General features: G+C 39.5%; 2 protein-coding genes and 1 non-coding gene across 3 annotated transcripts; 2 read left to right on the plus strand and 1 right to left on the minus strand.

Annotated features, from left to right (window-relative positions):
* The first annotated feature begins 1,177 nt into the window (after nt 1–1,177).
* Nucleotides 1,178–8,618, plus strand: LOC126790676 (putative multidrug resistance protein). The gene is made up of 9 exons (XM_050517008.1): nt 1,178–1,354; nt 2,289–2,660; nt 3,924–4,113; nt 4,228–4,282; nt 4,506–4,690; nt 4,783–5,240; nt 5,352–5,892; nt 6,006–7,999; nt 8,090–8,618. The coding sequence occupies exons 3-9, from the start codon at nt 3,931–3,933 to the stop codon at nt 8,481–8,483; spliced, it is 3,810 nt and encodes a 1,269-aa protein (XP_050372965.1). The 5' UTR covers nt 1,178–1,354; nt 2,289–2,660; nt 3,924–3,930; the 3' UTR covers nt 8,484–8,618.
* TRNAK-UUU (transfer RNA lysine (anticodon UUU)) lies at nt 1,657–1,729 on the minus strand. The gene has a single exon. It is a non-coding gene; the product is annotated as a tRNA-Lys (tRNA).
* Nucleotides 8,619–15,680: 7,062 nt separating the features above from the next.
* LOC126791403 (protein JINGUBANG) lies at nt 15,681–17,148 on the plus strand. Its single transcript, XM_050517853.1, has one exon. It carries the CDS (start codon nt 15,681–15,683, stop codon nt 16,953–16,955), a length of 1,275 nt encoding a protein of 424 aa, XP_050373810.1. The 3' UTR covers nt 16,956–17,148.
* Nucleotides 17,149–25,574: the final 8,426 nt, after the last annotated feature.

Below are 25,574 nucleotides of genomic sequence, written 5' to 3' on the forward strand. Positions count from 1 at the left end.
TGAGATTTGCAGGCCATGGTGCCCGTTTAAATGCCCCATGTCCTATACTTGTGGGGCTGCTACTCCCTCCCTGTAGTCCCTCTTCTTTCTTTGTCAGACTCTCTCTCCCTTCTCTTTATGCTCTTTTCTCTGATATTCTGGGGATTTGACACGTGGTCCATCCATGTCTCCCACTTCCCCGACGACCAGATTCCAGATCCAGGCCATATCTACTTTGCCGGAATACTACTTACCTCGTATCAACTGGTTCACTCATCACCACTGCGTTTGTATACTTCTATGAGTTATTGATCGACTTTGTTAAACATATATATATTCATAAACTTCTCCACCATTATGCTATTTTGCATCGTTAACATACGGTTTCGAGTGGTAATCTGAGAGTTAGAATGCTAATTATAAACAGAAATAATCAGATAATTGAGTACTATACATCTGACGGTAAAAATAGATTACTATATAGCAAAGGTCAAAAAGTGCATGCATGAACAACATGGTCAGTGATTGGTAGCCCACCATGGTCTAATGGAAACTGTGGCATGCGTGCTGAAGTGTGAAGTCCTTTTGAGCTGATCAAGGTCACAACAAGGCTTTGGCCTCTTCTTAATCTAATCGAATTTCTTCGTAAACCCAATGAACATTTAGTTTATCAAGGATTAGAGACTTTAGACCACATATATAGTACGAGGGAAACACACTTGTATGCTGGGCCTTTGTTTAGGATGACTATACGTGTGGGATCGAAATGTCATCTCAAAAGAAAAAGAAAAAAACTTATTCATGTGAATTAGCATCTTGAAGAAAGAAGACAATAGACATTCTAACATTTTGTTATGATATATCTAATTGGTTTGTTGGGAGAGTGCAAAAGAGAGTGATTATATTCTTCGCAATTGTTCATTCAACGTAGGACGTAGCGGAATCCTCCTCCATTCTCGAGTCCAAAGTAAGAGTCAAAGACGAATTATAAAAATAAACTGATTAATAGAACTTAGGACCCTAAGACTAACAAGCCAAGGCCAACCCAAAAGCATAGCCATTACGGAGGGAAGTAGAAGCCCAAATAAAGTCCAACACAGCAAGCAAGACAAACGATAGAACCGAACCCTTTAAACACAACTCTGAAAGTTACCCTATGGATTGCAAACTAACTTGGCAAGAACATGTCCCTCTTTGAAAAGCTGGCTATTAAAAGTTTGCACCAAATGCTCCGTAGCCCCTCTTTAATCCAAAAGCTGCAGTTTTTGGTCGATTATCTAGCCCCCTTTTTAGTTTTTACCCAATCACAGATTCACAGTGAGTTAAAAAGGGCCAGACCGCCAGAGCTTGCAACTCCACACCTGATCAGTGATCAGTAAGTTAATCTGGTTGACGCAGCACGTTTGACCTTGTACTATATTCACTTATTCTTTTACCCTTGCCTATCTGGAGATAAGTAGTACTTTCTGTTTGTGTTCTCTGAATTAGTTTTACTAAACTATTATAGTCGGATCACAAAGTTAGAATCATTCCAAGAATACATTTTGGCTTCATATCTGTGTTTTCTTCTGCCTGTATTTACTCTGATTTTATTTGGATTTGGTGGAGAGCCAGTAATTGCCTCAAATATGTTATTGCCTTGATTGGAACCTTATATTTTTTTTTTTGGATAGAAAACGCCGTCTGTGGGAATCGAACCCACGACCACGTGGTTAAAAGCCACGCGCTCTACCAGCTGAGCTAAGACGGCCGGGTTTTTGAACCTTATATTTTGGACTGAGTAAAGACAGTAATAGTAGAGTAATATGGAGTCGACTAATGAATCCAGTAACTCTAGGGAGCTCAATGTTTAAGTGCATCACTGCAATCTTGGGGTTATTGGGATTTTGTCTCTTGGCACATGGATAAACTTGAATTCGAGATTCCTTTCATTTTGCAGAAGTATCACTGTAGCACTAATGTGGTTTAACTTTTTTACTGATTATCTGATATCAGATAAACTTTGTGTAAGAGACTAATAGCATAAAATGTACTCTTAAAAGTATATGTTTCAATTGATTATACAATTGCTAAGTCCAGCTTTGTATAACGAAAAAAAAATTTAACCATCTTTTCTGTTAATGATTTTTCCTGATGTAAGGGTCTGTGTTTAGTGTTATTGTTTGCCAAACACATGTATTGTTTCATTGCATATGTCCAGCGTTCTACAACGGAAATTAATCCGAGAACGGATCTAGTTTACCTCTCTGGTGTTTTATATGTCAGCTTGGATACTAAGGTATTGACATTTTCTACTTTATATGATACAGTTCAATAGAAAAAGATGGATATGAATCAAATTGTGGACAAAGGGAACTGCACGTATCAGGAAGACCATATATTACAGTATATAGCAATTGCTCGAGTTATACAGCTAAAGACCCTGAAAATTCTTCTGGTGGATGAAGCAACCGGTGCCCTTGATAGCGGAGACTCTAGTCCAAGAAGCGCTTGACAACATGATGGTTACCAGAATATGTGTCGTAGCTCATGGTTTGTCCACAATACAAAAGGCAGACAACATTTCTGTTATAGAGAATGGTAAGGTAGTGGAACAAGGTCACTCAGTGAGTTACTCTCTTAGTCTCTAATAATGCTCCGGAGCAGCAGTGATCCTACTTAACACCGAGACAAATAGCACGGTATGGTATTATATTCCTACTTTCCTAGCATAAAACCCTTGATCTTATGAAATGTTCTGCTTAAATGCTTAAGATAGAAGTAAGGGGATTATCAACCTAAATAGGCTGAAGTAACGAACACTAGTTCATTTTCAGGTTCAGGGTATTTGGGTTTTCTTTCTTTCTATTACTCTTTTGTATCAATCAAATATAAAAACAAAATCTCCATGGAACATGCTCATTCCATACAATTTTATAGTCAAATAGTTGAGATCCTTCTTTCATATAATGATTATTAGCATAGTTCACCTAGAAAATCATCCCTACTGTATTTTTTTTTGTTGACTTTTTAAATTTTTATTGAAGACATGTTGAATAAGTATGTGCTATATTTATCCCAACTCAAACACATGTCAAAAGATTGACATGGGAGTATTGGCCGGCATCTTTGTTGCTCAAAAGGTGTGACAAGCAGATCATTTTTGCCAAGCATTCTTGAGCAGGATTCTTGCTTATGTAGGAAATTCTTAGGGTCGTGTTCCTCTCTTAGGTACCATCTCGTTTATTTAAATTTTTTTTTTGATTGCCAAAAGAAAAGGACACTATTTCTTGTTTGAGAACAATGTCGTTGTCTTTGCTTTTTTTGTCATTCAGTTAACTTATGGATGACACCAAAAACTTCCCCATAGATGCTTGCTTGCTTAATCTGGATGCTTTTTCAGTCACCTCAAATATATAGTCACTAGCATCTACAATAAAAAAACATACTCTGGTGAAGATAGTTTCAAATCTGAAACTGTACTTGAGAAGAAATAGTATCTAACAAACGTGTATAAACAATGTCATCCTGATTAAGTAGAATATTCTGCTCGGCCGGATAGTTAAACCGTGTTAATGTCAGTATATGTTTATATCAGTTATATGGAGTGCAAAGAACTAAAAAGATCAGACAATTAAGTTCTGTTTGATATACTTCCTATTATTGGTAAGTGGCAAAAGAAAAGATTAAGGAAATCAGAAGCTTGCTGGTATTATTGAAACCATCACATCGACAAGTCCCAGGTAATCAAACAAGATGCCGGCTTACTGAGTTATTCTAGAACCTGCATTGACTATATATTCATTTGGCATCTTGACAGTGTTAGAAAATCGATGAAAAGGAAGCCATCTCTAATAAGTAATCTCATCTCTAACCATTGTTAATTGCGCTACTGCATCATTGTCAAAATAACTTTAGGAGTAGACTTTTGAAATTTTAAGAAACTTTGTTGCATGCATATGTAGGTTAGAGATGGGGAAGAAAGGCGGATTGTTCAAGTATGCAGATGGTGTGGACAAGTTACTGATGGTGTTTGGAGTTTTGGGTAGCATTGGAGATGGATTGATGACACCTCTTACAATGTTCGTGCTCAGCAGGGTCATCAATGATTATGGTGCTGCTACTCTTACTTTCTCTAACGACATTGTTGACGAGGTAATTGATGGGCTTCCACAAGTACATCTTCCAAGTTTCTTTTAGCATGGTAATTACTTATTAGTATGTTCATATTGCTAAGAAGTTTTAACACTTCCATTTTCTTTATCGCAGTACTCACTCAAGCTGCTTCTTGTAGCAATTGGAGTTGGAATCTCTGCTTTCATTGGTATGTGAACTTCTTCTCTATACTATTACTGATATTCGGCTTAAGATTTTACAGTTTAATTCTAAGTCATATATATTGGTATTTGTGGGGAAGTGTTTGCCTATGGAAACATTAGTTACTACTGGAACATGAATAGTTTGATCAGTCGAATGAAAAACAATTACATACTGGACTAACTGAAGGTGTGCTTGAATGCTTCACTGACAATATTCAAAATTCACAGAAGGATTTTGTTGGACCAGAACTGCTGAGAGGCAGACATCCAGAATGAGAATGGAATACTTAAAATCAGTCCTCAGGCAAGATGTTGCTTTCTTTGACAGTCAAGCCAATTCTTCTATCACTTTTCAAGTCATTTCTACAATCTCATCTGATGCTCATTTAATCCAAGACACAATAGCTGAGAAGGTCTACAACTGTATTACATGCATGCTCTTTTTTTTCTTTTTTTTTTTCCTTTTATAATCTTATGTTCTTACCTCAAGAACTCTTTCATGTAGCTACCAAATTGCCTGGCTCACCTCTCATCATTTATGTTCTGCTTTCCTGTTGCCTTTTTGCTGTCTTGGAGATTGGCATTGGCTGCTCTTCCATTCTCGGTCATGATTATCATCCCCGGATTGGGATTTGGGAAGGTAATGCAAAACTTGGGAGTTAAGATACATGGTGCTTATGGTGTTGCTGGAGGGATTGCAGAACAAGCAATCTCTTCAATTCGTACGGTCTATTCTTATGTTGGGGAGCATCAAACACTGAAGAAGTTCACCATTGCTCTTGAGAAAGTTACACAGCTTAGCATAAAACAAGGATTCACAAAGGGATTGCTGATAGGGAGCATGGGGATGATTTATGCTGCTTGGGCTTTTCAGGCTTGGGTTGGAAGCAAACTTGTTATTGAGAGAGGTGAAAAAGGTGGCCTTGTTTTTGTCTCTGGAATCTGTGTAATTCTGGGAGGATTGTGAGTCACTTTCCTTTCTTCCGATTGCTAAATGCAATCAGAGATATTATTTTAGGCCCTTTGTTTTTCCTTTGTTCATCTCAACTCATAGCTTCAGTTTATATGTTACAGGGCTGTTATGAGTGCACTTCCAAATCTCTCCTTCATCACTCAGGCAAGTGCTGCTGCTACTCGAATATCTGAGATGATTGATCGTGTTCCAGTTATTGACTCTGAAGAAAAAAGAGGAAAAGTTTTACCATATGTCAAAGGAGATATTGAGTTCAGAAAGGTTGAATTTTTCTACCCATCAAGACCTGATACCCCAATTCTTCAAGGATTCAGCCTTAAGGTTCAAGCCGGTAAGATGCTAGGTCTTGTTGGAAGCAGTGGCTCTGGGAAGTCAACAATAATATCTTTGCTTGAAAGATTCTATGATCCAGTAAAAGGAGAAATTCTCCTTGATGGACATAAGTTAAAAAAGTTCCAGCTGCATTGGTTAAGATCCCAGATGGGGCTGGTTAATCAAGAACCGATACTCTTTGCGACATCCATTTTAGAGAATATTTTATTTGGGAAGGAAGGAGCTTCAATGGAAGATGTTACAACTGCAGCTAAGGCTGCAAATGCACATGACTTCATTGTTAAACTACCTGCAGGATATCACACTCAAGTATGCCCATATTCTAACTCAGTACATATATCTAACTAGCTAATTCCTAGTTAGCAGTTGACTAGGTACTATTTTCCTAACTACATGGGGAAACTATTTACCTTTGTCTTCAGGTTGGACAATTTGGAGTTCAATTGTCTGGAGGGCAAAAGCAAAGGATTTCAATAGCAAGAGCAATCATCAGAGACCCAAAAATACTTTTGCTTGATGAAGCAACAAGTGCTTTGGATGCTCAGTCTGAAACTGTCGTACAGGAAGCCTTAGACCAAGCATCACAAGGAAGAACAACCATTGTCATAGCTCACCGCCTCAGCACAATCCGCAAGGCTGATATGATAGTGGTTCTTCAATCAGGGAGAGTGGTTGAGAAGGGATCCAATGACGAGTTGCTCAACATGAGAAATGGAGAAGGTGGAGCTTACAAGAAGATGCTGCAATTACAGCAACAAGCCATGCAAAATGGTAACCCCAACAAAATCGAGCAACCTCCAACCCCACAGACACCGAGGGGTTTGGGGTCAAGTTGGCAAAACAGCCCAGCACCACTGAGCGGTAGATCAAGTTGGCATACAACAAAGAGTGTTCACTCAAGCTGGCAGAACAGCCCACTGACCCCAGCATATGCAGGAACTCCTATATATTCCATTAGTATAGCAAACTCCATCCAAACTCCCCAGTATGGTGACTTTGATGACGAATGGTCGGATGAATTCTCTAAAACTTCCTCATCTCAGTGGCGATTGTTTCAAATGAATACACCAGAGTGGAAGCAAGCATTACTAGGGTGTCTAGGTGCTGCTGGCTTTGGAACTATTCAAGCAGTTAATGCCTACTGCTTAGGAACAGTAGTGTCAATTTACTACGGAGAGAACGATTCCACCATCAGATCACGGACCAAATTCTACTGCTACATCTTCTTAGGCCTAGCAGTTTTCAGCTTCTTTGCTAGTCTTCTCCAGCATTACAACTTTGCAGTCATGGGAGAGAGATTATCTGAAAGGGTTCGAACGAAATTGCTCGAAAAAATTCTTACCTTTGAAATAGGGTGGTTTGATCAAGATGAGAACACAAGTGCTGCCATCTGTTCCAGGCTAACCTCTGAAGCCAATATTGTAAGATCCCTTACTGCAGACCGTATCTCATTGTTGGTTCAGGTTTTCTTCAGTGCCATCATAGCTTATATACTTGGATTAATAGTCACATGGAGGATAGCCATTGTCATGATTGCAATACAGCCCTTGCTCATTGGAAGTTTCTATTCAAGAAGTGTCCTGATGACAAGTATGTCTAGAAAAGCACAGAAAGAACAGGCTGCGGGTTGTCAACTTGCAAGTGAAGCTACTTTCAACCACAGGACGATCACTGCATTTTCCTCACAGACAAGGATATTAAACCTCTTTCAAGATGCTATGCAAGGTCCGAGGAACGAGAACATTAAACAGTCATGGGTTGCGGGTTTTGGTCTTTTCAGTTCTCAGTTTCTTACCACTGCTGCTATAGCTTTGACATATTGGTACGGAGGGAGGCTTATGAATCAGAATCTAGTATCCTCAACACACTTGTTTCAAGTTTTCTTCCTCCTAATGAGCACTGGTAAGAACATCGCAGATGCAGGAAGCATGACTTCTGATCTTAATAGAAGTGGTAAAGCCATCACTTCAATATTTGCTATTCTAGACAGAGAAAGTGAAATTTCGTCTGAGGAGCTTAAAGAGGTTAAAAAGTCTTTCAAGGGTCACATAGAACTGAAGAATGTGGTATTCTCTTACCCAGTCAGGCCTGACCAGATGATCTTTAAGGGCTTGAATCTCAAGATTAAAGCCGGAAACACCATGGCACTAGTAGGACAGAGTGGTTCAGGCAAGTCCACTGTTATTGGCTTGATCGAAAGATTTTACGACCCACTAAGTGGATCAGTGTACATAGACGGATGTGACATTAAGCAGTACAACCTCAAGAATATGAGGTCACGGATTGCTTTGGTAAGCCAAGAGCCTACTCTATTTGGCGGCACAATCCATGAAAATATTGTCTATGGTAAAGAAAATGCAACAGTGGCTGAAGTAAGGAAGGCTGCAAAACAAGCCAATGCTCATGAGTTTATAAGGTAAGGATAAAGTTTCAATTTCTTTTTTCTCTCTCCACTTTACAACTTGTACAAAACATTCATGGAAACACATCATTTATGATCTTGCAGCTCCATGGAAAATGGGTATGACACTTATTGTGGAGAAAGAGGAGTGCAGCTGTCTGGAGGGCAAAAGCAGCGGATTGCACTTGCGCGAGCGATACTAAAGAATCCAAGTATCCTTCTCTTGGATGAAGCAACCAGTGCCCTTGATAGCGTATCGGAGAATCTAGTCCAAGAAGCACTGGAGAAGATGATGGTTGGCAGAACATGTGTAATGGTAGCTCACAGGTTGTCCACAATACAAAAAGCAGACTCCATAGCAGTGATAATGAATGGAAATGTGGTAGAACAAGGATCACACTCTGAACTAGTCTCAATTGGAAGAGGTGGTGCCTACTACGCTTTGATAAAACTACAGAGCAATCAAGCAATTCAGCAAGAACAAACTAAAATGAAATAGTGGTCATGTTCAACTATTCTGTTTAGCATCCTTCACTGCATGAGAGTGATGTTAACCCAAGTTTCTAAAGCGGGCTTCGTTCCTAATATAAACATGTTTATGTTTTGTAACCCAACGGTCCAAACGTATATACCATTTTTTTTCTTTTATTTATCCACGTCCCCGACTCCAATCCGTCGGTAAGTTTATCCGCGGTGTGGGATCTTGGAGATGGCCGTCATACGAATACGAATACGAATCATAAGCTCCGACGCCCACTTTTAACTTGTTTGTTAGTTGCAACGTATAAGCACCACTCGGAGGAGACAATTCAAGTTTGAATAATTAATCTATAACGAAGACGTGTTGCGGTTTATCTACGTTCGCAAATTCTTTGTTTAAAATTCTCATCGTTTATGCATACATAAGCCAAATAGAACATCACTAAAGTGATGACCAAGAATTAGCTTTTGTTTTTAGGGCAAATTATAAAATAGTATAATTTTCCATCATAAATTAGAAAAATATCACCACTTATTTTCTAATTATAAAAAGTCATCTCAATTGACTATAAATTATAAAATAGTCAACAAACTTGGAATAAAATTAGAAAATAGTCACTTTTAAAATATTTTTCGAACAATTTTGATTCTCGGATAAAGTTGTCCTCGCCGTTTTGATTCTCGTAGCCCATGCCTACGCATTATATTGCCCACCACTTTGAGCTAAAAACACCACCAATCAATTTATGACCAAAAGAGACACGCCGGGAGGCCCAAGTCATACACAAGCTCATGCTAAGTACTTGCTCTATGCCAAGCTTCTCTTTATCAAGGTCGCACATCTATGATCTATCGGAGACTAATGAGAGTCATGCCAAGTTTAAACAATATACTTAATCAAATTCCATGCACTCTCTCTTGGTCCATCAAAATTCAAACGATGAAGGCAACCAAACCTAAACTGCAATGCACATGCCTAAGCATGGTTGTCATGAGCTCAAAAGGAAGTCTAGCTTATGCAAGCTCTCTTTCTACTCGGGCCAGACACGAATCAAGCACGCAAAGGCCAAGCAAAGAAAGTATTTGTATTTCTTTTCATGTCATGCAAAGCAAAACCATCAAGCATATTTACGAGCCAAATGCGAATGTCTTACAACACTTTAAAATCTCAGGTTTTTTATTGATTATGTAGACTATTTTATAGTCATCACATAGCCTACATAATCAAAGGGGCTAATGTTGATGCCTCTTTTTCCACAAGTCAAAAGTTAAGGTGCAACATGCGAAGAACCGAATCAGCGGTCCTAAAATCACGCCAAACTTAATATCAAGTCAAGCATAAATTAAAACACGTCATGCAATTCTCGTAAAACCAAGCTACGCTTTGGGGCTTACACGAGGGTCGTGGTTTGGAAGGTAACGAAGCTTGTGAGGCACATCGTCAAAATAGAACACGTAAACAAATTTTGGGCTTAGGAACTAAAATTCATGCATTATGTGGCTTTAAATTCGACATTGGGCTAATAGAGAAAGAGATATTCAACCTAATAAAGCCGAGGCCCATTTCTGGCCCAAAACCCATCATATAACCCATGGCACATATCCGTCCCAGCAGCTTCTTCCTCAAACAGAAGGCACGTTCTCTCTTTTTGTTGTTGTGACTGGTGCACAGCCATTTCCGGCAACACCAGAAAATCAGGAAGCGCAAATCCTCCAAAGATCTCTTGCCTTAATCCTCCCCCAAATCATGCAATCCCATCTATACTGAACTCACAAGCATCCAGCTCCCTTACCACGCCTTCTGTAAGTTTCATCATTGTGAGCCCGATTTACTGCTGTTACAGAAAAGTTCGTCACGGTGAGGTCAACTTGTTGTTGTTACTATCTAGCCAGATCAATCACAACAAGATCGTTCTTGGATCATTTCCTCGATCGATTTTGGGCCTAGTCACACCGCAAAAACACCCCCTTACAAACTCATATGATCCAAATTTTGACATTAATGTGGTGTCACACCTGTTGTCACACAATATATCACACAAACATTGTTTTGTGACAGGTAGTGTGATAGGTGGTGTGACTCTCATTGTGACAGTCGATGTGACTGCTATTGTGGGCGACATTGTAACTGATAGCTTAATTAACAAAACTAATAGTCACATATCAATATAGTGGATAACATTCACAAAATCACGTAAATTGAAACTTAAAAATGAATAATTGAAGAAACAAAAAGAAAATAAATTGACTTTGGCACCCAAAAAATTGCTATGGCCACCCATGGCCATCTTTGCTTTGCAATCAACTTCGTTTTCTGTCGCCGTCACACCCACAGCTTCACCATCATCTCCAATCAGCGCTACATCAGCTGCCCTTGTTCCAAGCACTCCACAATGTCGTCGTCCTCTCTTCAATTCCAACCTCTCGTCGATTAGAACTAGACATCCTCAAGCCAAGGATCGCACCGGCCATGGCGACAAGATCCAGATCTCTGATTCATGTCAGTCTTCACTCCTCTGTCTCAAATCCATATCGGACCTCCACTTCATTCTGTAGACCAAATCCCACACTCGATTCGACCGAGATCCTCCGACGGTGACCGTGCCTCTCTGACGTCGATAGCTTCCATTCACCTCTGATCTCCAGCTGTCGCACTCTCAAAGGAGGGTGGAAAAAGGGTAGTCCAAATCTGATCCGTTTTTCATTTGACTCGATTCCGGCATCACCGTCATGACTCTCCTTGATCCCCACCAGCTTTGTTTCACGATCTTGATTCCGTCTTCACCAAAAAGAGTCGCCGACAAGGTTGAGAGAGGAAAGCGGATAAATTATAAAGAGAGATTTCGATTTGAAAGAGTCAGTGGAACGCCATAATATTTTTAATTTTTGTGGGCAATGCTTTAAGAAAATCAGGATACTGACTTTTTCTAATTTTTCGTATCTTACTTGATTTTTTTCTAAATACATGCATCAATTGTGACTTTTTTATAAGAAGCCCTTTTTTCTAATTAGGACATTAGGTTTGTAACTATGCATCAGAAGCTTTATGTTTGAAGACGAGAAAGGTATCTACTTTCGCAGAACCGGAAATACTTGGCTTCATCCAATGGTGATCGAAGGGTCTATCACTCTATTGACTATTGTTGGTCTTTAAATCAACAATCATACTCTCTATTCTAACAGCAATGATCATACCGTAAGAAATGCATATAGTTCGATAGAGAAATTCAATATATATATATATATATATATAATAATGGTATGTATGATATACATATAAACAGTCCGTTTCTGCTGCGGACGCCCGCATGGTACGAATTTGGCGATTCTGGTAATCGGCGACATGCAACGATGGCGCGGATGGTGCCGGCCATGCTCCTCCTTCCCGACGCTCCTATCTGTGCCGGCCGAAATTGCAGCGCCTGCCCACTCTGGCCGAAATCTTAAAATTTCAAGTTTATGTGCACCGTGCGGAAATTTCGAGATTCTAGTCGGCATAGACAGGAGTTCCGGCACAATTCGTGTTGTCGTTGCCGGTCGCCAGAATCGCCAAATCTGCACCGTGCGGACGGTGTGGACGTCTGCAACTAAGAATTTCTCTACATATAAATATATGTACCAAAATGCTAGCTAAGAACCGACTGAAATACTCATGTATTGGGAGAGAAAATGAGAAACTAAGGTAACCGTGGCTTGGTAAGCTGCTGAATTTGCATGGCAATTTTTAGGATCTTGCATGTCAAACTCGATCAAGTCGAGTATAGATTTTGGAGGGATGAGGGGTTGGCCTTGGGACTTAAAATTTCGGCCTCTCTCGCTTTCATTAGGATTTGTGTTTAGATGATTAAATCTTTTGTATATTTAAGGAGGAATGGTTTTTCTGATTCAGTTGAACTCGTGGTGATCGACCTCCCCTCCTTGTTTCTCGTTGGCGTACAACAATATCCATAGCAATGTTCATAGGGTCGTCATTCCCGTCAACATTATGATGAAATTAATTATCTTGGCAATCTCACACTGCCATGTTTAATATATAAGGGACATTATTTTGCATTGCTTCTGCTAACACCACCTCATGAACGGGGTGATCTCCAGCTTAATTCCCTCCTATTATGGTCGCTGGATCGGTGGATGGAGACCTGGAAGGCCTAACATGCAGGCAAGCCAATTCGGTAGCCCCTCTGTTTGCTCGGGTATCGCCATTAACGTCACACACGGTGGTTCGCCTAAATGATAGACCCTATGTACTGGCACACATTCCCACATCGAAAGAAGAGCCAGACACATTTCCCAATACACTTATAAATATGCTGCTTAAACCACCTAAAAGAGGTAACGTATTCCTAAGTCCTTAACTCTCAAACTTTTTTTTGTACCAGATACTACTTAAGTTTCAAAAGGTCAAAGGCTGGCACAACATTGACCCTTTGACTTTGATTTATATTGTGTGCGTATCTCACTGAACTGACACATTGAAATATAAAGCTACGCGACGCTAGATCCCCTGGATTTGACTCCTGTAACAGCTTCTATCTTCTCTCTTGCTATATTATTTGCCAACAACACCAATTTTGTTTCTCTTTTAAATTATCTATCTTGCAGATTGAACAAATGAACAATAGGATCCAAACGAAACCAAAAAGGTGCATCATGGTCTTGTATTGATCGGGGGCTCTAATTTTTATAATTACTGACTTACATTTTGTACGTACCTCGAGTGATAAGCAATGTCTTGGGACATCTCTGCCGTCAACTGAAATAGGATACGAAACAATAGGATCCAAACGAAACCAAAAAGGTGCATCATGGTCTTGTATTGATCGGGGGCTCTAATTTTTATAATTACTGACTTACATTTTGTACGTACCTCGAGTGATAAGCAATGTCTTGGGACATCTCTGCCGTCAACTGAAATAGGATACGAAACCTCCTTAAGCATAACTACAAAATCAATTTGTAGTAAACAAGTATCGCACTGCAAGTGGCAAATTAAAATATCGTCAACATTCTAATGAACGAGTCAGCTGATAATAAAGCATCAAAAAGAAATATATTATATTGTTCTTCATACTCGGTATTCCAGTTATAGTGACTTTCGTTCAATCCGAAGTTTCAAACATTGACGAAAGGTATCAATAATGACTACTGCTCTGAACCTCCAATTCGGAGTTGAATAGATTAAATGTCATGCATGAAGCTTCAACCAACATATCAGATCAATTTATTGGGTTGTTTGATGTCAATGTAATATTTTAATTCTCATCAGTTTCTCATACAACACTGATTATTCCTTTGCTGGAAAGAGTAGTCAATTCATTCTTAGTCAGTCGACCTTCGACCTGTAGCTTTTCTTATCGCGACGCCGGCAAGAGCGCAGTTCTCAATCGTTCATACTTCATAGTTTAGTTCATGCAATATACCTAATCGTTCTAAATTTGTTGTTCTCATCGCAAAAGGAACAAATTCGTTCATATGATAGGAGGGATGCACCAAGGTTTGGCTCTATTGTTTCGTGTTTTTCTCATTTGCCTAAACTAATGCTGTTGGGTTCCAGCTAACATTGCAATCACCATAGCAAGTATCGGGATCTAACACCACACCACATATAAATGAGAATGGTAAAATTACTAAATATGGCTTGAGTAAGTCACAGAACCAATGTAAGGTAACTCAAAAAAATGCATGATTAAAACACCAAAGAATAAAACTTATCAACCCCAAATAAAAGTGTAGACGTGCACAATAACTCAAAAAAATGATGCGGTTTAGGTCGATCACCATTTCACTGAGATATGCACAATGTCTATTATTTTGGTTTAGTAAGAGCATCCACACCCATAAATTGCATTTGCTCAAGCAAATGGTAGGGCCAGAAGCAAATTTTACTTCAAGCAAATCGATTTCATATTTTGCTCAAGCAAATCGATTTTTTTACACACCCATTTACAATTTGCTTGAGCAATTTAATCTTGTCTTGTTGTGAAATAATTAATTTTTTTTTCCAGATATATTTACAACCAATAATAATGTGCCACGTGTCATTATCGACTTGATATTATCCAAAATTTCCGATAAGATTTTCGACTAATAGATAATTGACAGGTGTCACTGCCACGTGTCATTGTCGCTAAAATAATTAGAGCAGATTTTCGATAAGATTTTCGACTAGTAGAGAATTGACACGTGTCACTGTCGGCAAAATAATTGGACCAAATTTCTAATAAGATTTTCGACCAATTTGCTATAAAAACGTCTAATATCACTCATTATAACTCATCATTCAATCTAAACACTTAGCAACATGGAAGGAAGCCAATGGGTGCTCATTGTTTTGGAAAAAAATGCTAAACGAAATGAGAGAGGAGATGGAGGAAGATGTGAAATTTGTTGTGCACAAATTGGTGTGAGTTCATAACAAATTGAAGTAGTATTTATAGGCAATTTTTTGGGAGAATTTTGAAATTTTGGGGATTTTTTTACAATTTTTTGGGTTTATTTCCGTTATGATCAAATAGTAGCCGTTGCCAATTAATTCTGGCCGTTGGATCGAAATTTCTGATTCAAAATGGAAGTCTCAGATCAATTAGACCGTTGGCCAATTAGTGAGACACGTGTCAGCCATTCATTGGCTCGTTGTTGTTTTTTTAATGGCGGTGGGCTCCGCCAAGCGAACGAGCAAACGCCGGAGCAAAATTTGCTCGAGTGATCGGACGAGCACCGCGATTGGGTTGACTGGGCGAGCAGCTCGCCTCCTCCTGCTCGCCGGTGCGAGCCTCCCCTTCTCCTGCTGGAGCACGCCGGCACATTTGCTGGCCGGTGCGGATGCTCTAATATAATCATTTTCGTATCAACTCCATATTTAATTCTTGATGCACCTCACTCGATCACTCATAGACAAGCTACAGCCAACTGGTTCTGGGCGAAGGCACCAAGATTTAATTACTCCTGATTTGCTCGTTCATGCTCATCAAGGCTTATTCTTTCCCGCCCCAAAAGCAATTGCCAATTGGCACAACCCACCTTCCTCCTGGTTGTCCCATACGATACGCGTTTTTACCCCCTTCGAAGCTGCCCAAACATTATACCCCACTTCCATCTACCAAGTTACCAAAATACCCTCCTGCAAACCTCCTCCTCTTCTCCCACGTGGCACTCATTTTCTCTATATAAGCTCACACACAGGTGCCGCACTCCGGTTTCTCTCTCAACTCCAACCATGAAGCTCCGATCGTGGCTCTCCGCCACTTGCTCCTCCCACGCATCCACAGTCTCCGTCCCCCAACCCCAACCCACGTACCGAAAACGACACGTCGTCTCCGACTCCGGCAGCTCCTCCGACAACCCCATCAGCTCCTCCAGTAGCGACACCTGCAGCACCAGCCTCCACTCCAACCTCTCCCTCCAGACGCTGCCATCTGTCCCCTCCCTCCAGAAGCTCATCTCCGAATTCAACGCCGCGAACATCTCCGTCTCCCACGTCTGCATCACCTCCCTCATCTCCCCTCGCCAGATCACCTGCCTCGCAGTCCACCACAACCTCCTCTACGCCGCCGCCGGCCACGAAATCAACGTCTACGATGGGGCAGACTTCTCCCTCCTCGACTCGTTCAACGCTCACGATCCCTCCTCCGGGTCCGTAAAATCCGTGTCCTTTTCCGACGGCAAGGTTTTCACAGCTCACCAGGACTGTAAAATCAAAGTCTGGGAGATAATCCCGGGTAATAACAAACGCCACAAACTCGTGACGACTCTCCCAACCGTCAACGACCGTTTGCTCCGTTTCGCTCTCCCCAAGAACTACGTCACCGTACGCCGTCACGTGAAGCGCCTCTGGATCCAGCACGCCGACGCCGTCACCAGCATCGCCGTCAACAACGGTCTTGTGTACTCCGTCTCCTGGGATAAGAGCCTGAAGATTTGGCGGGACTCGAATCTCCGGTGCGTGGAGTCCGTGAAGGCGCACGAGGACGCCGTGAGCTCGGTGGCGGTGGCGAAGGACGGGACGGTGTACACCGGGTCGGCGGACCGTCGGATCCGGGTCTGGGCGAGGCCGCAAGACGGGAAGCGCCACGTGTTGGTGACGACGCTGGAGAAGCACAAGTCGGCGGTGAACGCTTTGGCGTTAAACGAGGACGGAACGGTGCTGTTCTCGGGGGCTTGTGACCGTTCGATCTTGGTGTGGGAGAGGGAGGACAGCGCGAACCACATGGCGGTCACCGGAGCGTTGAGGGGGCACGGGAAGGCGATACTGTGTTTGTTCAACGTCGGGGTTTTTCTGCTGAGTGGCTCGGCGGATCGGACGGTGAGGATGTGGCAGCGCGGGGAGGACGGGAGTTATTGCTGCTTGGGGGTTTTGGAGGGACATGTGAAACCGGTGAAGGCGGTGGTGGCGGTTATGGGAGAGGGTGGTGGCGATGGAGACGGCGTCGTTTCGGTTGTGAGTGGGAGTTTAGATGGAGTGGTGAAGGTGTGGCGTGTGTCGATGGTATGATTAGTGTTCTGAAGTTTGTGTAAGAATTAATTGCAACGCGGGAGTACGTTCTGTGGCTAGCTCTCACAGTACTGCAATCATTTTCAGATGTTTTTGTTTCATGAATATGATTGCTCAGATATGTGCTTAATTAGCATAGCGGCATGGTTTGTTGATCGGAATTGTGGTTCGATGTTGATTAATATTTTGTTGTATAATGGACTAGTGTGTTACGTACAGCAATACGGGTTCAGTTCTACGGCCAGATCCTCTCTCTGGTTTCGAATCCTCGAACATATTTACAAGAGGTCTCATAAACTATATATTTTGCATATGTATCTCACAATCTGTGGTTAGCTTGATCATTAATATTGCAAAAAAAAAAAAATTGTTTCAGCTATAACCGGGACTATAATTAAACGTACTGCATGTTGATCGAGGATATAGATATGCATAAATCACTGTTCGTAACTGTGTAAGAACATCTTAATCAAGCTAACTCACCTCTCTCTATATATTGTCTCCTTGGCTATTGTGGAGATCTCTTGTTTAGCTTTTTATCACCAAATTCCTGAATGGCTCGATCTAGCACCGCCAGTCACATTGTACTACGGAGGTTACAACTAGCATTTAGTTACCAATTTAGATGTCAAAACCACATTATACGGCCGGCTCTCACTTATTCATAGCGTAAATCAGTCTCAGTTAAGTTTTCAACTGGGATGAGTATTTATTTAATTCCCTAATCGGATAAGATTAATATAAGTATCTTAAGCAGCAGATGAAGACAATTTTCTCAAAAAAAAAAACAAAAAAACAGAAGACAAAAATCTACTTTGTGAAACCCATGTGATAATCCGCTTAATCAGCCAACAAGGCAATTATTTAGTACTTAACAACCAATCCATTGTCTTTCTCAAGCTTAATCCTATTAATATCACACTTATCTATATTCCAACACAAACATCTAGGTCGTGGGGAGTCTTTGTTTTCATGTTTAAGCTTATTAAGAGGAACATTATATAAGGTGTTGTATTTTTAGGGTTAATCTATTATACATCAATATATGTTATACATCTTACATTCAACGGTTGACAACAGATATCATTTTTTTGACCTCACTCACAAAATAATATCAACTGTTTGATGTGTGATGTATAACATACATTGATGTATACTATAATTTTCCTATCTTTTCCGCGAATGCAGATCTAACAAAAAGCGGGCAGGGCATTAAACAAATATCGTTAGGAAATATATTATAGGTGCATGTGGTGGATGTGTATCTTCATCCTGTTCGTCAACTCATCGCCTTAGATTGCTAGTCAACACTATTATTCCAGGAAATTGGACTTGCAATTTCGACAGAGATGTCAATGCTTCAATGACGCGCTGCGATACATAGACATTATGCTCCTATAAATGACGTTATTAGATAACACCTAATGGCATAAACCCGAAATGAAATTAGAGAAAGCTCGCTTCTCTATACCTACTCCATCGAGATGGTGATATGTAGATTGATTCATATTATTAATTGCGAAAATTGACACTCTTCCCACCTATTAAATGTTATTGCTTATTCAATTGTCCATGAAAACAATTTGCATGCATCGATCATACGATTAGCTACATACCGCAAGCGAATGGCCTGGAGGCTGTCCATTGGGATAGTAGTCATAGTACCTAGGGTGTAAATGAGCCCAATCGAGGCCGACTACTAGATTGTTCATATTTAGCTCGTTTTCATCCGATTAAGTTTAAGTCGGGCTAAAATTTGATTTTTGTCATTCAAGTTCAAACTCGGCTCGGCTTGAAAAAACTTGAACTAGGCTCGGGTCGGCTCATTTTATTAAATAAGCTTAAACTCAAATCAAGCCGGTTTAAATCATATGAAATTAAAATTTTAAAATTAAGAAATTTAAAATCTAATGTCATAACATCATACAAAATCTCTTTTATTTATAATAAATTAAAAATAATAAATCAAACTCGTTATTGAATTTAAAGTCTTTAACTAATATTTTTAGAAAGAAACATTTTAACTTATTCTAATTAATATATATTTTAATATTATTTCTTATATAAAAATTATACTTTATGCACCCGAGCTAGCTCAAGAGCTAAATGAGTCGAACGAGTCGAATAGTTGTTGTTCAAACTCGGCTCATTTTCAAGGTCAGACTTAATATTGAGCTCAAACTCAGCTCATTTAGCTTTAAACTCGAGCTGAACATGAGCGGATCAAGCTTACTTACAACCCTAATAGTACCCTAGTTCATGAGGATGATGAGCAATATATCTTACCAGCTACTGATGGAGCGTTCTAAAACGTCACACAATTACCCCTGTAAAATGTCATCGTTAGTATAGAATAAGCATGGATCGTTCAGTCCAGGAAATTGAAGAGAACTTTAAACTTTTAGTGTTGACAAATAATGTGGGGTTTGAGATTGATTATTAACTACTAAAATAAAACATAAATTACTATGTATATAATCGACTTCTCTTTAACAGACTTAAACCAAATTTATCATTACACCACATAATTACAAGTTCGAACCTATCATGCATTCTAATTCGACCAATTACATACTTTTTAGACACCAATACAATTCGAGCCTTAGGCGATCATCTAATCATGCAAGATTTCAATTAACATTTAGATTGACTTAGGGTCTAATCTAAATTTGCATGCAATCGAATTCAATAATACTTAGAGTAGAAATCAAACAAGATTACATTTAAACACCAAATTTTTGTTGGAGACATGGTTCATGTATGGCGTCACCCACCATGGTTTCATATGAAAACTTCCAGAATTTTTACCACTTTTAATCAACACAAACCGAACCTACTTAGGGCATGATTCGATTTGTGTCAATATGGTTGATGAATCTAGCACTCAAACACAATCTTAGGGATTGCATCCAAGCACTAAATTCATATGCACATATCTGAAAATTACCTAAAAGTATGAGAAGGACGATTAGAACACAACAATAGAAATACAAACTCATTAATTATAGGAAACCATCAATTAAGCAAAGATCCAAAAATCCAATAAAACAATCTGAAAATTTCGACTCTTAATACAAAACAATAATCCCACACAAACATCATACTACAATCTTCATAGACAAAATATTGAAAATCAAAAACGAACAAATACATGGAGATGAGTTGCGAGTGTAACGACCCCAAAATTTCAAGCTTAAAAATTCAAAATTCTAAAGTCGTTAAACACAAAATAATCTCAATAAAATCGAAATCATTAAAATGTCACAGCGGATCAATTCTGAGTTCTCAATTCAACTCAGACAAACCAATTATTACAACCCAAATTTATAATCCATACATAAAATGGAAATGTAATAATCCTCACAAATCACTCACAAATCTCACAAATAAAATCACACCAATTCACGCTAAAACCTCACCTCAAGTAGGATACGAACGACTTCGAGCCTCCGGAGTCGTCGCTTAACCTCCACTAATCAGCACCTGCAGAATTATCCCCTACACCATCGAATTGGTGCACCGGGATTGTAAACACAAACCCGGTAAGCTTATAGCTCGTATGAGTAAAATCAAAATATAATTCGCATATCAAAATATACGAAAAATCACAAATCAACAAATATAAATGCCCTCATGAGTCAATGGACAGCCCATCTGGTTGTCCCAAAGGAATATGAAATGAAATGCTCATGAGAAAATTAAGTAACCCTTCTGGTTACCCAAATGCATTTATAATACGGGTACCAAGAACGCTGGTACACATCTGTTACCCCTCTCGTAATACACCGCCGATATTGGATAGCCACCCGCTACCCAACATCCAAAACAATCTGAGTACCCATGAGCAGATAACCACCCGTTACCTCACATGCAGTACTAAGGCAGACAGACTAGAGCTCTAACTGTATCGTAACTTTCGCCCGGCCAAAGGCTAGGTTCCGACTTGCCAAACACGTACAATAATCTCACATCATATTGTACCAAATCACGTCCGAAGACAAATCAACATTTTAACAATCTCAATGTTAAAATCACGTACAATAATCTCACATCATATTGTACAATCAAAATCACATGCTCGATATATCTTGTCATCAAAATGACATCATCACAATAAAATCATAACAGTATATTATATAGCAAACTATATATATATGTATTTATTTACCATTTATACGATATATATATATAATCCATTATATCTTATACATGTCATACTTTATAAACACGTCCGAAGACAATACGTTAAACAATCTCCATATTAAACTCACATGCTTGTCATCGAATTAATCTAATCCAAATGAATTCGTAACAGTATACAATATAGCAAATTATATACATATGTACTTATCACCATTTATACAATATATATAGAATCCATTATATTGTATACATGTCGTATTTCAATATTAAAACTCTTGCAAATATCTTAGAATCACCGCAAGGGTAAATTCGTAAATATGTGAGATTTTACTCACCTTATTGACTTGAGCGTAATTCCACAATTCCCGAAGATAATTCATTTCCTCAATTTAACGATCACCTTGAAAAGATAAGAAAAGAATTTAGAATCGTTTCGTAAACCTTTAAATGCCGAAACAGTAATAATCGGTTACTGTTCAGCAATTTTCGGTTTTACGAAGTTACTGTTCAGTGTTACTATTCACGGTTACTGTACAAATATACAATTAATACGTATTTCTGTACGTATAAATACTATATACGTATTTCTGTACGTATAAATACTATATATGTATTTCTGTACGTATAAATACTATATACGTATTTATGTACGTATACGTATTGTTTAAATGTAAATACAATCTCAGTAAATAAAATTTACTAAATTACCCTTTTACAAATTACTTTTACAATTACTGAAAGTAATTTATATTTACATTTACCGTAGGTAAAATTTAATTACATTTACCGTACGTAAATAAAATTTACATTTACATTTACCGTACTTAAGTAAATTACCAAAATACCCTTCTCGGAATCACTGTTCACGCCGCCGCACGTGGCGGCGCGTGGAGTGCACGCGCCCCCTCTGGGAGGCCGCGCGTGGCGCTCACGCGCCACTCACTGTGGCAGCGCGTGGGGCCCACGCGCCGAGCCCAAAACCGGCGCGTAGCACGCCACCGCCGCCCCATTTCTTCCCCTCACCTTCTCCTCCGCCCCTACACGGCCCAAGGACACCTTCTGGCCACCTCACTCACCCACACGCGCCGCCTAAGGCGGCGGCGTTCATCAACCCACCAATCTCCTCAAATCCAACCAAAACGTTCCAACAATCATCAACAACCATCACAACAATTACACGAAGCTATTCATTACCTCTATCGATGTTTTGGACCGTCGGATTCCCTCGGTGAAGCTCCAAAAGTAGCCGTGAGACTCGGTTTCGGAGGAAGGATGATCGATGGCGTCGCTGCTCGAGGTGGGTCTCCCGTGGGTAGATTCGTGTTGCGGAGGAAGGAGCGAGGTCGTGGTGGTGGCGCCGAGCTCCTGCGATGCCGTTCACGTCGAACTCGATGAGCCCGAGGTCAAGCTCCGTCGGTGTTGCTCGATCCCCGCTCGGGGTGCGTCGCCGCTACTACCGGTCGCTGCGTCGTGGTCGCGCGGTCTCAGTGACACCGGCGGTGTCAAGCACGGAGGCGGTTGGAGGGAAATCACCGGCTTGGAAGGAGAGGTAGGGGAGAGAGAGTCGCGAGGGAGGGAGAGAGAAAGGGAGGCGGGGCGAAACGATAGGGAAGGGTTTCCTGAATTGGAAACCCTAATTCACAAAACTATCCTATTTATACCCGTTTCCAAATCGGAAACTAACTTCTATCGTTAATAACTTTTACATCCGACGTCCGATTCGAACGTGTCACATGTCCACGCAATCGTATCGACGAGCTCTACAACTTTCGTGAAGAAAGTTTTTGAATTCGAGCGACGGAATAAAAGTCGATATAAAACTTCGAAAATGTAACGTTTTCTTATTAAACGTTCTCGGAACGTTTCCGTTTCCGCTTCGTAAAATTTGCAAACAACAATTTCATTTTAATTGAAATTCATAATTTTATAGAATTCAATTCAATTCAAATATTGTTTTAAAAAATCTAGGGTTATTACAGCGAGAATCACACATTGTAGAAACCTTAGAAGTGTGTTTTCAATAGTGATTTCGGTGGAGATGTAATTGGTATATGGGGGAGAATGACTTTATGTTTTGGTGAAGAATGTTTGAGGTAGTATTTTGGTAGAGTTTTGGCTCTTGAATGCAAAAGAGAAGTGATATTATTTGAGAGATGAAGCCATGTATATATAGAGGAAAGAGAGAGGGTATGCTTGCACGGTTTGAACTTTGATGTTGTCTCTTTCTTCCTATTATAATGTCATGCTTTAATCCCTTAAATAATATCATGCTTTATCTCCTAAATGATGCAATGTTTTATTTCCTAAATCATGCAATGCTTTATTCCCTAAATCATGCAATGTTTTATTCCCTAAATCATATTCTAGCTTTTAGGTTGCATATGCATGGCTCAATTTTTTTTTCCAGTTAATTAATCTTCACATTTATTTATTCCTTCTTCTTTTCTTCTTCCCACCGCAAGGACTCTATCTCTTAATTCTCTCCACTTTTTTTTATCTTTTCTATTTAATTGTTGCATGACTTGTTGATGATAGGACTCCATGTGCATGGCTTCTCCTTGTTTTTCTCTAGTATTATCTCTTAAATCCAATCTGAAAATAAGAAAATAAAATCATAAGTAAGAGATAATTAGTTTCGAAACCTAACAAGGATTCCTAGTGCAAGAATTACTCAAAATATCGTCAATGCGACCAAAACGTAGAAAGATGAAGACTCCTAATCCAACTAGGTTTCCTAGTCATACAAGGATTCCTACTCAAACTAGGACTCTAGACCAATTCTGTGTTTCTAACTTATGTAAGCACAAAAATGTATCTAATACCTCCTAAGACTCTTACTACGATTCAATGACTCAATAGTATAATAATAAGAGCAAATCAAAGTACAAATTGAGGTAAAAACATGTTAAGAACGTCGCACAAAGTGCTCATATCAGCTACGCAATGCATGCAATCGACCAGGCAGCTCTCAAATACTTCATAATATTAACTACTGAACCCTTAACGCATATATAGCTTGCAAGTTCATGCATCCACAACTTATTACAATAGTGAAGCATATATTACAAATATTTCAAATATCTACTCGAGTTTAGAACCCAGCTATATATTTCATGGTTAATTAAGCATAAAAATGTTCGATCTTAGATTGGTTGTTCAATCCCTATAATCGATGTCAAAGCAAAGGTCTCATTATGCAAGTGTCTTAGATCTACAGAACATACAATTAAATTGGATTTGTAGACAGGGACGAATCCTGGATTTAATAACAAGGCGTGCTAAGTTTAGGCGAAACCAATTTTTTTTAAGGACTTCATAGTAGAGCAGTGATAATTTCAACATGAAAATGATAGTTTACACATGTTGAAACAAGATAGAAGACTGAGATTCAAGTAAAAAAAAACTATCATATGTATTTTATGTTGACAGAGAAACCTAGAAAAATATAGCAAAAAAATAAAAAAATAGAACAAATAACTCAATTTTACTAAGAAGCCACATTTGATAGTATACTCAATTTTTTCGCTAAAAAAAATGAGATGGGCTATATCAAACCCTAGCCCACCGCTAGATCCATGCCTGTTTGGATAGCCCTTGGGAGCAATTATACGGCTTGCGTCATGGAACAATTTGTTTCAAGTTTCAACTTTCGAGCGATAAGATTAAGTTAGTACGTACTACGTACAATGGACATATTGTAAATAACTCGGCGTTATTATACTAAGTAGCTAGCGAAGTTTTAAAACTGTTGTGGTGGTTGGATGCTTTTGTTTTACACGCAATCCATAAACTTAGCATCATGCATATATATGCCAATTGCCAGTTTATTAATTAGTGTTGTTCATCAATCTCAGTTTAGTCTTGTCTTGATCTCAACATTAGTTTTCCTCGAGTGCTATATTAGACATCCTAATTGGCAATATTTTATTGTTTGTCGACCAAGCTTGTGCAATCCAATAATGAGAGCCTATTCGGTGCTCCATCAGTGTGTGGACACTAGCACAAGGTTAATTCTCAGATTGAACGTGTTTTGTACTTTTATATCAAATTAATACTTTATTTCAGTTTTCCATTTATAGCCTCTCTCTTTTTTATTTATCTCTCTTTAATCCTCAGACCCAACACAATCATCTATCATTTACCAGAACTAATTTCCGACCACAATGGCCGCCTCCATCTTTGTTTGAAACTTTCCAAACCACCTACTTCAATCATGGTGTGGAGACAAATTGTAGATTTGATTTTATGACGAAATCAGAGTGCAGTTCATCGCCTCAAAATTGGTGAATTGACAAAGTATAACGTCAGACTTTGCTCGGAAGAACGCCGGATCTAATAGTTGTCTCGGCGCCGAATTCGAGAAATCAATGAAAGAGGGCTCGAGTGAAACTAGGGTTTGGGGAGGCAAAGTGGGAGGAATGGGTGGTGATTTGGGTTGTGATAATTGTGGGAAAAGTATCTGAATCTGTTCATAGT

This window comes from Argentina anserina, chromosome 4 (assembly GCF_933775445.1).
Source record: "Argentina anserina chromosome 4, drPotAnse1.1, whole genome shotgun sequence".
Lineage (NCBI taxonomy): Eukaryota > Viridiplantae > Streptophyta > Magnoliopsida > Rosales > Rosaceae > Argentina > Argentina anserina.

Excerpts from the sequence above, each read along its gene's own strand:
- LOC126791403 (XM_050517853.1), top strand. The coding sequence starts at position 15,681 with ATGAAGCTCCGATCGTGGCTCTCCGCCACTTGCTCCTCCCACGCATCC.
- LOC126790676 (XM_050517008.1), top strand. The coding sequence starts at position 3,931 with ATGGGGAAGAAAGGCGGATTGTTCAAGTATGCAGATGGTGTGGACAAG. Across the intron at positions 4,283-4,505 it reads TGGAATCTCTGCTTTCATTG|AAGGATTTTGTTGGACCAGA; the intron begins GTATGTGAACTT and ends CAAAATTCACAG. Across the intron at positions 4,691-4,782 it reads AAGACACAATAGCTGAGAAG|CTACCAAATTGCCTGGCTCA; the intron begins GTCTACAACTGT and ends TCTTTCATGTAG.